Here is a 13,021-nt window from a genome sequence, read left to right on the forward strand (position 1 = left end):
TATAGTCAATTCACAGTTTAGTACATAAAATTCACAGCTTAATATGTAAAATTCACAGTTTAATACAAAAAATTATACATTCACAACCATATTTTTAACTTCAAATTACACATATACCTTCAGATTTATATGCTAGTGCTTCTTTCAAAGTTTATTTAAGCAAATATTCACAATTTAAGTTTTTTACATACTTTATTCAAAATTAGATAAAATGATATATGTGTATAGTGTTTCTCCAATCTTATATTTCAGAAGCAAACAAAAAAATTATAAAAAAAATCACAGTTTAATACCAGTCATTTCACATGTTAATACAGTCAATTCACAACTTAATACAATAAATTCACAGATTAATATAGTCAACTCATAGTAGTCAACTCATAGTTTAAACAGAAAATTCACAGTTTAATGCAATCAATTTACTGTTTAAAACACAAAAATAACAACTTAATATAAGAAATTCATAGCTTAATGCAGTCGACCATAAAATAAATAAGTTAATACAAAAAATTCACTGTTTAATACAAAACAAGTATGCATTCAAAAGCATATTATCAACTTAAAAATTTTAATACTACCAATTCACAGTTTAATACAATTAATTCATAGTTAAATATACAAAACTCGCAGCTTAATATAGTCAATTTACCGTTTAAACAAGAAATTCACAGCTTAAATCATTCAATTCACAGTTTTAAACACAAATATCACAACTAAATACACAAACTTCATAGTTTAATACACAAAACATATGCATTCACAACTAAATTCACAGTTTAATACTTACCAAATTTCATTGAGGCATTTTATCAAACAACCTGTGTGCATCTTTTTTTCAGAACTTCCTTTTGTAAACACCATCAATGTAAACACCGTACACACACCAGATCTAACCTGAAAATGGACAAACACATCAGATCTGGTGTCGATTTGGTGGTATTTTGACCAGAGATAAAAGAGACAGAGACGGAAACGAGTTATAGATGAGAAGGAGGCGACACATAACAGATCTGGTACAAATCCGACAAACATTTCGCCGGTGATGGAACATATAAGAGAAAAAAATAAGTTCAAGAGTTCTGGAACAAAACGAGATCAATATTAGCACCTGTAGGTTGAGATGATGACTATGATTTGTGATTTTTAATGCTCCGACAATGACACCAACGGTGGGGGAATAGATCTGATGTATATCCAACAATGGAATGATGAAATAGAAAAAAAAAACCTTTGTATAATAACAACAACTTCTCGGATCTACATCAGATCTGAATTGATCTGGTGTAAATGAAGATAAATGCAGTCTCCAGTGGTTGTTTGAATAAAGAAGTAAATATGGAGGTGGTCGGACATCTGGAGGCGACAGAGAGCTTCATACTCCGTCACATCTGTTATTCCGGCGAAGCAGATCGAAGAGTTTTTCTCGTGCTTCATTAGATCTGAAACGTTGGAGATCTGGAGAAAAAGCATATTCAAACTTCAAAATAGAGTGAGGTGTTTTCTAGGTGTTCCAGCAAAGCAAAGCGGCTGATGGAAGGCGATAGTGGGTGCTGGTGAGATAGATGACGGTGGAAGGAGGCGGTGCTCGGTGGTGATGGCAAATCTGAAGTCGAGGGTTCTAGATCTGAAGGCGAATGCACCAGATCTGAAGGTGAATGCTTCAGCTCTGAAGGCGGCAGCTCCAGATCTAAAGATCGTTGTATTTCGGCGACGACGACGGTGCCGACGGTGGTGTCGGCGATGGTGGTGGTGGTCAACAGCGGTAGGAGGTAAGAGAGAGAGAGAGAGAGAGAGAGAGAGAGAAGAGAAAGATGAGAGAAAATTTATCTTGTGAGATAAGATTGATCAAATATGTCTGATGATTTAAGTTATAAGGTAAAAAAAGTGGTTCTTATGGTTCTTAACTTTTTATGGTTTTCATTTGAACCTTTACCTATATATATATATATATATATATATATATATATATATATATATATATATAGGGCCGACCGGGAGATTTTGGAGGCCCTGTGCAGATTAGTAAAAATAGGCCCTAAAACTTGAAAAATCTGAAAAGATGTGAAAAACAATTTTAATTTTTTATTTTCTATTGCAACATAAGTTAAAATTCATTCAAAATAACATAAAAAAAAACACTTGTCTCTACTTAAAAAGTGTCATCCTCTTAGTATTGGCTGAAACAAAATTTTCAATTATTTCTTCATAAATAATTTTATCCAAAAAATTCCTCTCAATTGTAATCAAAGCCAATCCATTAAGCCGTTCTTGTGTCATTGTAGATCGTAAGTAAGACTTTAATATCTTCAATTTGGAAAAACTTCTTTCTGCAGATGCAACAGTAACAGGAATGGTTAATAAAATTCTATATGCAATAGATGTATTAGGAAAGCAATCAACACGTTTTAAAAAATTTAGAATATCTATTGCTGTCATTTTTTCTTTAGGTAAAAGATGTAGAAGTAATTTTAATTCAACATATAAATCATTTCCATCAATATCTGATTGTTCATCTTGTTTAAGTGAAGTTTCAAGAGTCTTACAACATGACTTTAAGCTCATATCAAATGTATAAAAGTTATTAGCATCATCAAAATTATTATCATTAACATTAGCTTCATCAAAATTATTATCATCAACATTAAAATCATCTACATTAGCTTCATCAAAATTATTATCATCAACATTAATATCATCTATATTAGCATCATTAACATTAACATCATCACTATTAGTTCCATTAACAGTAACATTATCAACATTAGCATCAATATTAATAGTTTGCTTTTCTTTTGTTTGTTTTATTATAAACTTATCCATAGATCCTTCTTGAGCTTTAGTAGATTCTTCAATTTTTTGTTTATTTTTACGTTTTTCATATCTAGATTCATATTTTCTTATTCGAGGAGGCGTATTAAAGTCTAAAGCAGTAAAGGGTAAAAAAGGAAAGGAAACACCTGATTTTTTGATGTCTTCTCCGTTTGTGATATTACAGATCTGTAAATTCCTTGATTTCCTTCTCAATTCTTAGTTTTCAGTTGTCAACAAATCCAATACACTGCATCTGTGAAAATATAAATAAATATGAAAAAAATTACTAAAAACCAAAGAGGTAAAAACTAAAAACCATTATCAATGTAGAATATAGAAAATCATTGAGAGGATAAAGTGGTATACCTTCAGATTGATTTCCAGATTTCTGAAAAGGTGAAAAACCGAGAATTTCAGGATTTCTTGAAAACCTAAGAGTTATCACTATGTTCTACTGTTCCGGAGTCAAGGTCTGTCGAGAGGATCAAAACCAAAGTTTTCAATTGTCAAGAACTAAAGTTTATGTAAGATATTCTAAAAAACTATTCTGATTTTAAAGTACCTTTCTTTTATTCTGAATTGATTCTTAAATAGACCTATTCGGCGATTTTGATTTTGACTTTTGAAGCCACCTGGTGCAGATTCTAAAAACGGATTCTAGTTATCGGACTCCTTGTGGTCGAATTCTGATTAACTTCTAGTGCTAAGTAGAAGTGAGATTGTGAGAGAAATAGAGAATCAGAGAGGAGAGATATCACAGAATGGAGAACGAAAACCAGAATGAAGAAATCAGAGAATGAAGAACCTTAATAGAGAATCGTTGCGTTGTGAGAGAAATACAGAATCAGGTTGGATTTTGAGACCGTTGCGTTGCAGGATACGAAACGCGGAAACGGCTTCCTTGATTTTTGCTAATACCGAGAGAATAGAGGAGAGATTGAAGATCGATTGACGATTGATTGCCTCTTTTTTTTCCCGCTCCTTGATTGTGTCGGCACTTCTGGAATTCCCTATTATTTCCTCTTGTTTGGGCTAATTGGTATTACAGGATTACAAAATTTTGTGGCCCTGTGCAGATGCACCAAGTGCACCCCTTAATATCCGGCCCTATATATATATATATATATATATATATATATATATATATATATATATATATATATATATATATATATATAGGAGTCTCTTTTCACCAGAAGCAGCAATGACAAAGCTGCTGCGTTTATCCCCTTTCCGGTCTTCTCCTGTCGATATCTCCCTCTTCGATCTTATCGACCAACTCCGTCTTGTGGTTGAGGTTTGAAGCAGAAAAGCATCTTCTCTCTGTCGGTTCTCCGTAAAGGAGTCTCTTTTCTACATTAGAGAGGGGAACGACGTCTGTGGAAGGGTGGAGGAAGGCTGAGGGAGGCAAGGTCGGTGGTGGTGTACAAAACCAAAGACGAAAGAAAGGGCATCGGTACCTGGCTGATTAGACCATAGTCAACCATATGGTGAACAAACCAATTTCTAGGGTTCATATCGACTGCTACCTGTTTGTTGAAACCAAATAATTAAAAGCCGACATAAAACGAAATTGGAAGAAACTGAAATAGTGAGAAGGAGTAGTAGAAGTCGACCTCATCGTTCGATTGGAAGGCTGAGGGAAGCAAGGTCGGCGACGGTGTGTTGATGGGAAGCTGGAGGTCGAAATGGAGAAAACAAAGACGGAGAAATTAATCAGAAGGAAGGTAGAAGAAGGTTGGAGAAGGGTTTCTTGCATTTGATTGGTGAGGCGAGGCAAGGCGGTGGAAACATAAAACGACGCAAGGCGGTGGAAGAAAGATAATAAGGGAGGTAAGTGTAACATTTTTTGTGGCAAATGTTTAACACCCAAAGAAATCTGTGGCACAAATCAAAATCCCAAAAGTTTACTGTTCACCACCATTTTAGCAAACAATAGTATATATAATGTTTAGTTATAACTTTGCAACCAAAGTTGTTGCTTTTTATCAAATATATACGTTAATTCATACGATTTTTATTTTTATTTTTATACAATAATACATAAAAATTGATATAGATTTGTTAATTATTTATAACAAAGTCATAAAAATATTAAAAAAACACTTTGAAGTTTAAAAAAATCAGTTAATTTAGATTTCAGTTTATTTTAGTAGCCCGCAGATGTTAAAAAAACAAACAGTCTTCTTTTTTCAGACTGCAGACGTTTGGTCCACATCTTCTACTGCAGAGGTCTACAGATGTGGTCCGCTTTGCCTCGGAAAAAACAAACAACACCTTAGTTTATGTTTTATTGCAAGGTCGTAGAGATACAACTATAAACTATCCGTGGTGCCTGAATAAACAGGTGTGGTTAACTACCTACCGTCCAATCAATATTCTCAATTAATTTCCTCCGGCCGTCGCCTCCTCCCATCCTCGCCATCACCCACAAATACAATCCTCCTTTCACATCAATGATCAATCCCACCCACTCCTCCCTTCAACTCAAGTTTATTCTCTAAATCAGTAGCCTGTAGACCCCACTTTCTATCTCTCTATATATCTTATCCCTTTTCTCCGTCAAACCCGCCTTTCTGTCTTTTAATTTTCTCTCATTTGCCAAACTTTCCCCTTTTTTTCGAAGACATTAATCGAATCGGAAACTAGACAAGAAATTCTCACAAATCTGATTTTGATCCTGTGCTACTGTTTACTCCCTACTTGAAATGCTACAAGAATTTGGCTGAATTGAAGAAAGAAATAGTTAGAAGAGTGTAGAGATGGTGGTGAGGAAAGTTGGCAAGTATGAGGTTGGGAGGACGATCGGTGAAGGAACCTTCGCGAAGGTCAAGTTTGCTCAGAATACAGAGACCGGTGAAAGTGTTGCTATGAAACTCCTCGATCGAGCTACCATAATCAAGCACAAGATGGTCGACCAGGTGAATTTCTTCTTCTCTGTATCATTATACTTGTTTGTGGTTCATTTGATACGCTGATCTGAAAATTAGGTTAAAATGGGTCAATTGTAGATGTTTCAATCGAACGCTAATGATGATGTTACTTTCAGTTATATAATTACATTGCATGATTAGTCTTTGGCCAAAGATTTTAAGTTTTGATTAGGGTTTTGATCTGCTTTTTGGTACGTCTGCATACAGAGGTATAGCTCTCCAGAAAATCATTGAAATTCTACTGGACTACTTTTTAGATACGATGTAGCTATGACTTTCTTAGTTTCAGAAAAAAAACTTGGTAACTACAATGAATTTAGTAAGTGCTACAAATAAACAAAGCTGTTGCCAAATACTCTTACTTTGAGAGTGAAAACATCATGGGAGAAGGGGGATGAAGTTTCTGCTTTGAAAAGAAAAATCAAAACCATATTCGTTATGGAAGAAGGCTATAGTTGCATTCATAGTGTTGGAAACTTTCTTTATGACTGACATGTTTTTGTACACAGTTGATGACATGCAATGTAACCTAAGACTTGTGATACTGCATAAGCTAGGAACTTTAACCATACATATACTAGTGCACAATATTTACTTGGTTTCAACAATTAACCTCTTTCATAATCTTAAAAGCTCCCTTAAAATTTATTCTTATAATTGCATGCAGATCAAGAGAGAGATATCAATCATGAAGCTGGTTAGACATCCCAATGTTGTTCGGCTGCATGAGGCATGATCTCATAATCCAGGCTATATAAGCTGTTGTAGTTTAACTTTCTGAAAGAATCATCATCAAGTCTGTTAACTAATGTAAAATTTTGGTTTAGGTGCTAGCAAGCCGCACAAAAATATACATAATTTTGGAATTTATCACAGGGGGTGAGCTTTTTGATAAAATTGTAAGTCTCCAGTCTCCATTCTCCAAGCAAGGTGAAATGGATGTATTTTGGTATTATCCCTGGGCTCATAAATCTAATGCATGTTGACCAGGTCCACCATGGACGCCTCAGTGAAGCAGAATCTAGAAGATTCTTTCAGCAGCTGATTGATGGTGTAGAGTATTGCCATAGTAAAGGAGTATATCACAGAGATCTGAAGGTGTTGGGTACTTTTTCAGGTCATCATCTTCAATGGATTCTCATCATTTTGTTTTACCTCTTTACTTTCCTTTTGCAGCCTGAAAATCTTTTGTTAGATTCCCAAGGAAATTTAAAGATTTCAGATTTTGGACTCAGTGCATTGCCTGCAGAGGTAAGATTTGGAATACATTCTTTTGGTATCGTCCATCATTAATTTATATATTTGCAGGGTGTCAGTATCCTTCGAACAACCTGTGGAACTCCCAACTATGTTGCACCAGAGGTAATTACAGGTGCAACTTATCCTTATTTATTATTTATTTTCTTCTTTTTGGTAGTGTTACCTACATGCATATTTACCATTGCTTCATTCTTTGTTGATGGTGTGGTTTAGGTACTGAGTCACAAAGGTTACAATGGTGCTTTGGCTGATGTATGGTCATGTGGGGTCATCCTATATGTACTGATGGCTGGATACCTCCCATTTGATGAAATGGATCTCACCACATTGTATAATAAGGCATGTCAAGTTATTACTATTATTATTATTATCATTATCTGTCTTGTTGGATTTTCTTTACCAAGGTAGAATAATTTTGGTTATTTGTTTGTTTGTGCAGATCGATAAAGCTGAATTTTCATGCCCATCATTTTTCCCAGTAGGGGCAAAATCGTTAATTCATCGAATTTTAGATCCAAATCCTGACACTGTGAGCATTCCATCTTCCATCTTGCATGATGTTGGTTAGTACGATTACTGTTAATTAATGATGTGATGGTTATGTGCAGCGTATTGGTATTGAAGAAATAAGGAATGATGAATGGTTCAAAAAGAATTATGTCCCTGCTAGAGTTGTTGAGTATGAAGATGTTAATCTGGATGATGTAAATGCTGTTTTTGATGAATCAGAGGTAAAAGGCAAAACCTATTCTATCACTTATGTCAATTTCATATTCATATTCATATTCATATTATGGTAACACAAACAAACAATGAAATGCTAAAAATAATACTAACAGCTGTATATCATGTATGATGTATGTATGTATGTATGTATGTATGTATGTATGTATGTAGGAAGAGGGAGGTGGTGATGAGCAACAAACAGATGAAGATGCATGTCCTCTGTCTCTTAATGCATTCGATATGATAATCCTGTCTCAGGGATTAAACCTGTCTTCCATGTTTGACCGTGGTCAGGTTTGAATTCTATCTACCCCACCCCACCCACAAATCTTAAATACATGCATGCAAATAGTGTTTCAAAATTATATGTTGAAAAGTAAATTGATATCGGTTTTTGAAATTAGGAATTAAGAAAATGAAATTTATATGTGAAAAGTATATGCTTGCTTGCTTGCGTTTGACAGGACCCTGTGACGCACATAACTCGGTTTGTTTCTCAAAAACCCGCAAAGATTGTGTTATCAAGTATGGAAGTTGTTGCTCAGTCGATGAGCTTCAAGACACACATTCGAAATTACAAGGTTACACACACACACACACACACACACTATCTTTACAGTTTACATACAAAATAGATTATTAATGATCAATAACAATGAATGGGTACAATAGGAATTACAATCTATAGGGAAGGAGGAAATGCTTACTTTCTTTTTTTTTATTATATTATTTTCAGATGAGAGTAGAAGGGCTTTCTGCTAATAAGAAGTCCCATTTTTCCGTGATCTTGGAAGTGAGTTTTTCATCTTAATTACTTACGGATATTATTATATATAGCAAGAAAGCAAGAAAGCAAGTAATGAATTGTTGAAAGCAGGTTTTTCAAGTGACCTCCAATTTTGTGATGGTTGACATTCAGAAAGCAGCAGGAGATGGTGCTGAATACCTTAAGGTGCTTCTTCTTTTATTAATTTTAAGGGAGTTTTTTTTTAGGTTGAAAATTTTTACTCTTCTTAAATCTTAAATAATAATATAATATTGGTGGCTGCATGCAGTTTTACAAGAATTTCTGTAACAATCTTGAAGATATTATCTGGAAACCACCTAACGAACAACAACAACAACAACATGGGAAATCCAAGATCACCAAAACAAAGAGCAAACGCCGTTAGATCCGTTGGTTAGTCGTTACTCATCATCGATTGATTTCTTTCTTTCTTTCGTTAAGTTAAGTTAAGTTTGATTAATTACACATATTATTATTATTATTATTATTATTATTAATTGGTTCAAAATTTTCGTTGTTACAGGAGAGGCCAGGCCAACACTGTTGTAGTTAAACCCATCTCTTTCTACCTCCAAAAGAATGTAAAAGATCAATTTGTGGTTGATATACATTTGTTGTAGACTTTGGTATTTTTTTTTTCTTTTTACTTAGAGCGTGGTAATGAATGAGATAGAATACAATACAATACATGGTATGGTATTGTATTCTTTTGTTTGAGAAATAAATAATAATACCAAGTGAAGTAGCTAGGTAATGCATTTTGTTTTGTATACCTACGAACTAGTTTTGGCTTTATTCACTATTTCTTTTTCTACTCCAAATTGACACCGACTTTCCCTTCCCTTCTTTTAACAACTAACAAATACTTGCATATATATAACAACAGAAGTAGTGGCAAATCATTAAAAAAAAATCCACAAACATTTTGAATTTGAAGCACCAAAAATTGACCTAAAAACTCTTGTTCACATAAACTCATCTCTTAGTAGACAACATAACATAGAGTTACATATTGTTCAAAACCTAAAGCTTGACGAGCACCTGGTCAGCGGACCGTTTCTTGACAACACCTCTGGAACACAAGTCATTAAGCAACTCCAAAGCTTCCTGAGCTAAGCCTTCATGAGCCAAACCTTCTATCAAAATGGTATAAGTGGCTTCTGTAGGCTTACACCCCTTTCCAACCATATACCCCAAAAAGTCAATGGCCCGGTCAGTCTCTCTAGCCTTACAAAGCCCCAACATCACCGCATTATAAGTCAACACATTTGGTCTCACCCCCAACTTTTCCAAATCATAAACAAACTTAATCGCTTCTTCCACTTTCCCTTCCCTACTCAACCCGCTTACAACCGATGAATATGTGATTATATCTGGTTGCAGCCCTTTCTCCTTCATCTCATCAATCAACATTATTGCACGCCCCGTTTTCCCAATCTTTGACAACCCATCAATCACAGTGTTGTAAGTAATCAAAACAGGTGAACACCCTTCAAAACTCAAATGGTTTAGAATCTCCACAGCAAAATCAACCTTCCCATCTTTACACAAAGCCGTGAGCAAAGTGTTGTAAGTCACAATATCCGGATAACATCCACGGGACACCATCACTTCCAAATACTCAATCGCTCGATCCATCTTCTTTTCTTTACAAAAACCATGTAACAAAGGGTTATAACTCAAAGAGTTCGGGGTACATCCATGTTTAGGCATCTTCTCTAAGATGTCAATCGCACGCCCTAACAGCCCTCTTCTACACAAAAAGTTTATCAAGATGTTGAAAGTCACAACACTTGGAGAACACCCTTTTCGAAGCATGTCACCCACAAATTTCTCAGCATCCATCCATTTACCCATGCTACACATGCTTCGCAAGATGATATTGTGTGTGACCACATTAGGCTGGCAACCTGTAGATGGCATATTGTTTAAGAACTTGATAGCATCATCTAATCTGCCTTCTTTACAGAACCCATTGATAAGGACATTGTAAGTCACCACATCCGGCTTACAACCTTTTGTTTTCATTTCATCTAAAAGCTTCATTGCTTGTCCTACACCACTCATCTTACACGCAGCTTCTATCAAGATCGTGTAGGTGATGACATCGGGGTAGCATTGCTTCTGCATCTGTCTATCAAGAACTACCATTGCTTGGTCTAGTTTTCCTTTATCGCATAAAGAACGTAAGATTGTGTTGTATGTGACGACATCAGGTGCTACAGACATTTTATCAAACACGTTGAGTGCTTTATCGATCTCACCTGCTCTACAATAACCACTGATTAAAACGTTGTAAGTTATGACATCTGGTACAGCTCCGGATTCTTCAAGAATCTCCATAACCCTAGTGGCTTTTCTTGTCTTTCCTGTTCGGCAAAACCCTCGAATCAAACTCGTACATGGAATGATGTCTGGGATGTCACCTCTATAAGCCATGTTCTCTAAATACTTAAACCCTTCCTCCAATTCACCATTCCTAATCAGTCTTCTGAGATGGTTATTATTCTCAAACTCCTCCAAGTTTCTTCTGGTATTAACCTCGTTAATCCCGTTCAATTTCAAGGCTTTCTCCCCATTCACAGCCTTCCCATTCGGAGTAAATGTTTCCGACTTTGAAATGGCCGACACCCTTTTAATCTTTTTACTCAAAAACCCATTTTTATCATTCAGTTTACCATGAATTCCAGTAGCTAAAACAACCGAATTACGAACCCTAACTCTACGATTTCTAAAGGTTTTTGTATGGACACATTGAAAGGAACAAAACCCTTCATGGGTTTGCTTTATGGACACAACTGACTCCATATTTACTTTAGACCATAAACTTGTGGTTACACGCTTCTACTGGATGATTTAATGGAAAACGATGAGATTACTGACTGTCCGTGTCAAGAGCAGAACGGTGTACACAAAGAAGAAGAGAGCTTACTGGTGTTTTGCAGATGGAAGAACGGTGAAGAAGGTGCCGCCTAATTTTCTTATCCGAATTTGTCGAGTGAAATGTCGGACGACCTGTTTATGACTTTATAGCTTTATGTTCATAAAATCTAGGCTTTCTACTGTTATGGGCCTATGGCCCAACCGCCCAATAAAGTTTGCAGGTATTTATACATTAAAGTTTATGTACATAATGCGTACATGATTTAGATAAATTTTTAATGACACGAAAATTAAATGAATACCACACGATGTTTTTTTAATGATAAGAAGTTAAGAACAATGAAACAAAACCTTAGAAAATAGTTTACAGAGTTACTTTGTGCTTTTTTATTTGTGTTATTGTTTTAAAGTCTTACTATAAATGTTGATACCTCATGATAAGAGCGCAGTGGTTAAGGCACGAGATTTCACCAAAAAAATCATAGTTGATCTCCCACATAAAACATTTAGATATGCGGTTTATCATTTTTTTACTATAAATGTTGATAACGTACAAATTGTATTATGAAAATGTAGCCAATGCTTTATGTTTAACCAAAAAGACCAATAAATCTACACAATATTTTTCAATCTTTATGACATTTATACAACCAAATATGATTCACAAATCCACGACCTTATTAGTTATTACAAGAGGAAGCTATCAAACGACTTCAAATTTTCGTCTCAAGAAACGAATTCGATAATAATATGGCTTCAATTTTTTTAATAAATATGTCTATTGAAGAATTGAGAAACCTAGATATTTTGTCTTGATGGATAAAAAATGAAGCACAATTAATTTACAGGTCTCGTCGTCATGACCCTTGATTACTAATCGTCCAAGGTAGTTTTAGAATATATTTTTTTGTAAGTGGCAAGGTAATACCAACATCGAGGTCAAGAATTACCCCCCGATCAATGGAATCCCAATCAATGGAAATGTGCATGTGTTTAAGCGATTACTAGGATACAAAATTTCGTTTTATTTGAAGTTGAACTAGAAACAGTTGGACAACAAATACATAAAGAAGAGGTTGCATTTGAGATATTGCCCCCAACTATATAAGTAGAGGAGGAAGGCACTAATTTAGACAACGAATGAGAACAAAAGACTTGTAAAATAACGAGATGTGAAGAAAAAATTGATAACATCAATAACAAAATGTTGTATTTCATTTCATAGTTTTATGCTTTTGCATTTGGTTTATTTTTTTTCTTTACGTATTTATAATCAAATATAATTGATTGAAGTTAAATAAGTGTCGGAGATTATTTTGGTTTTAATTTGAAGAAAAACAAAAATCACGAATCAAACCGAAAATCGATTTTTTCAATCCGATCTAACATCCGTTACAATAGGTATATGCATCTGATATGAATTTTGATAAAATCTTTTTGAACACGGATCTAAAAGATCCAAACTGATTTGAAATCAATCCAGATTAGTATAATATTAGGTTATGTGCACCTTTTAGAGCCACAAACCAAGGGCATGTTTGGTACATGATGTTTGAGAGTTTCTAGCGTTTTGTTTTGAACAAAAATCTTCATTTGACACTACAAACTTTTAGCGTTTAGT

General features: G+C 34.7%; 2 protein-coding genes across 2 annotated transcripts; one reads left to right on the forward strand and one right to left on the reverse strand.

Moving 5' to 3' along the window:
* The first annotated feature begins 5,158 nt into the window (after nt 1-5,158).
* Nucleotides 5,159-9,338, forward strand: CIPK8 (CBL-interacting protein kinase 8). The gene is made up of 15 exons (XM_079066384.1): nt 5,159-5,732; nt 6,412-6,474; nt 6,572-6,643; nt 6,735-6,842; nt 6,921-6,995; nt 7,053-7,106; nt 7,218-7,343; nt 7,444-7,533; nt 7,613-7,735; nt 7,902-8,024; nt 8,195-8,311; nt 8,467-8,523; nt 8,608-8,682; nt 8,786-8,910; nt 9,041-9,338. The coding sequence occupies exons 1-14, from the start codon at nt 5,574-5,576 to the stop codon at nt 8,900-8,902; spliced, it is 1,359 nt and encodes a 452-aa protein (XP_078922510.1). The 5' UTR covers nt 5,159-5,573; the 3' UTR covers nt 8,903-8,910; nt 9,041-9,338.
* An 81-nt stretch (nt 9,339-9,419) lies between these two features.
* On the reverse strand, nt 9,420-11,520 carry LOC145131719 (Pentatricopeptide repeat (PPR-like) superfamily protein). The gene has a single exon (XM_079066381.1). The coding sequence runs from the start codon at nt 11,323-11,325 to the stop codon at nt 9,541-9,543; it is 1,785 nt and encodes a 594-aa protein (XP_078922507.1). The 5' UTR covers nt 11,326-11,520; the 3' UTR covers nt 9,420-9,540.
* Between the last annotated feature and the right edge of the window lie 1,501 nt (nt 11,521-13,021).

This window comes from Lactuca virosa, chromosome 1 (assembly GCF_052849685.1).
Source record: "Lactuca virosa cultivar CGN04683 chromosome 1, Lactuca_virosa_CGN04683_v6, whole genome shotgun sequence".
NCBI lineage: Eukaryota > Viridiplantae > Streptophyta > Magnoliopsida > Asterales > Asteraceae > Lactuca > Lactuca virosa.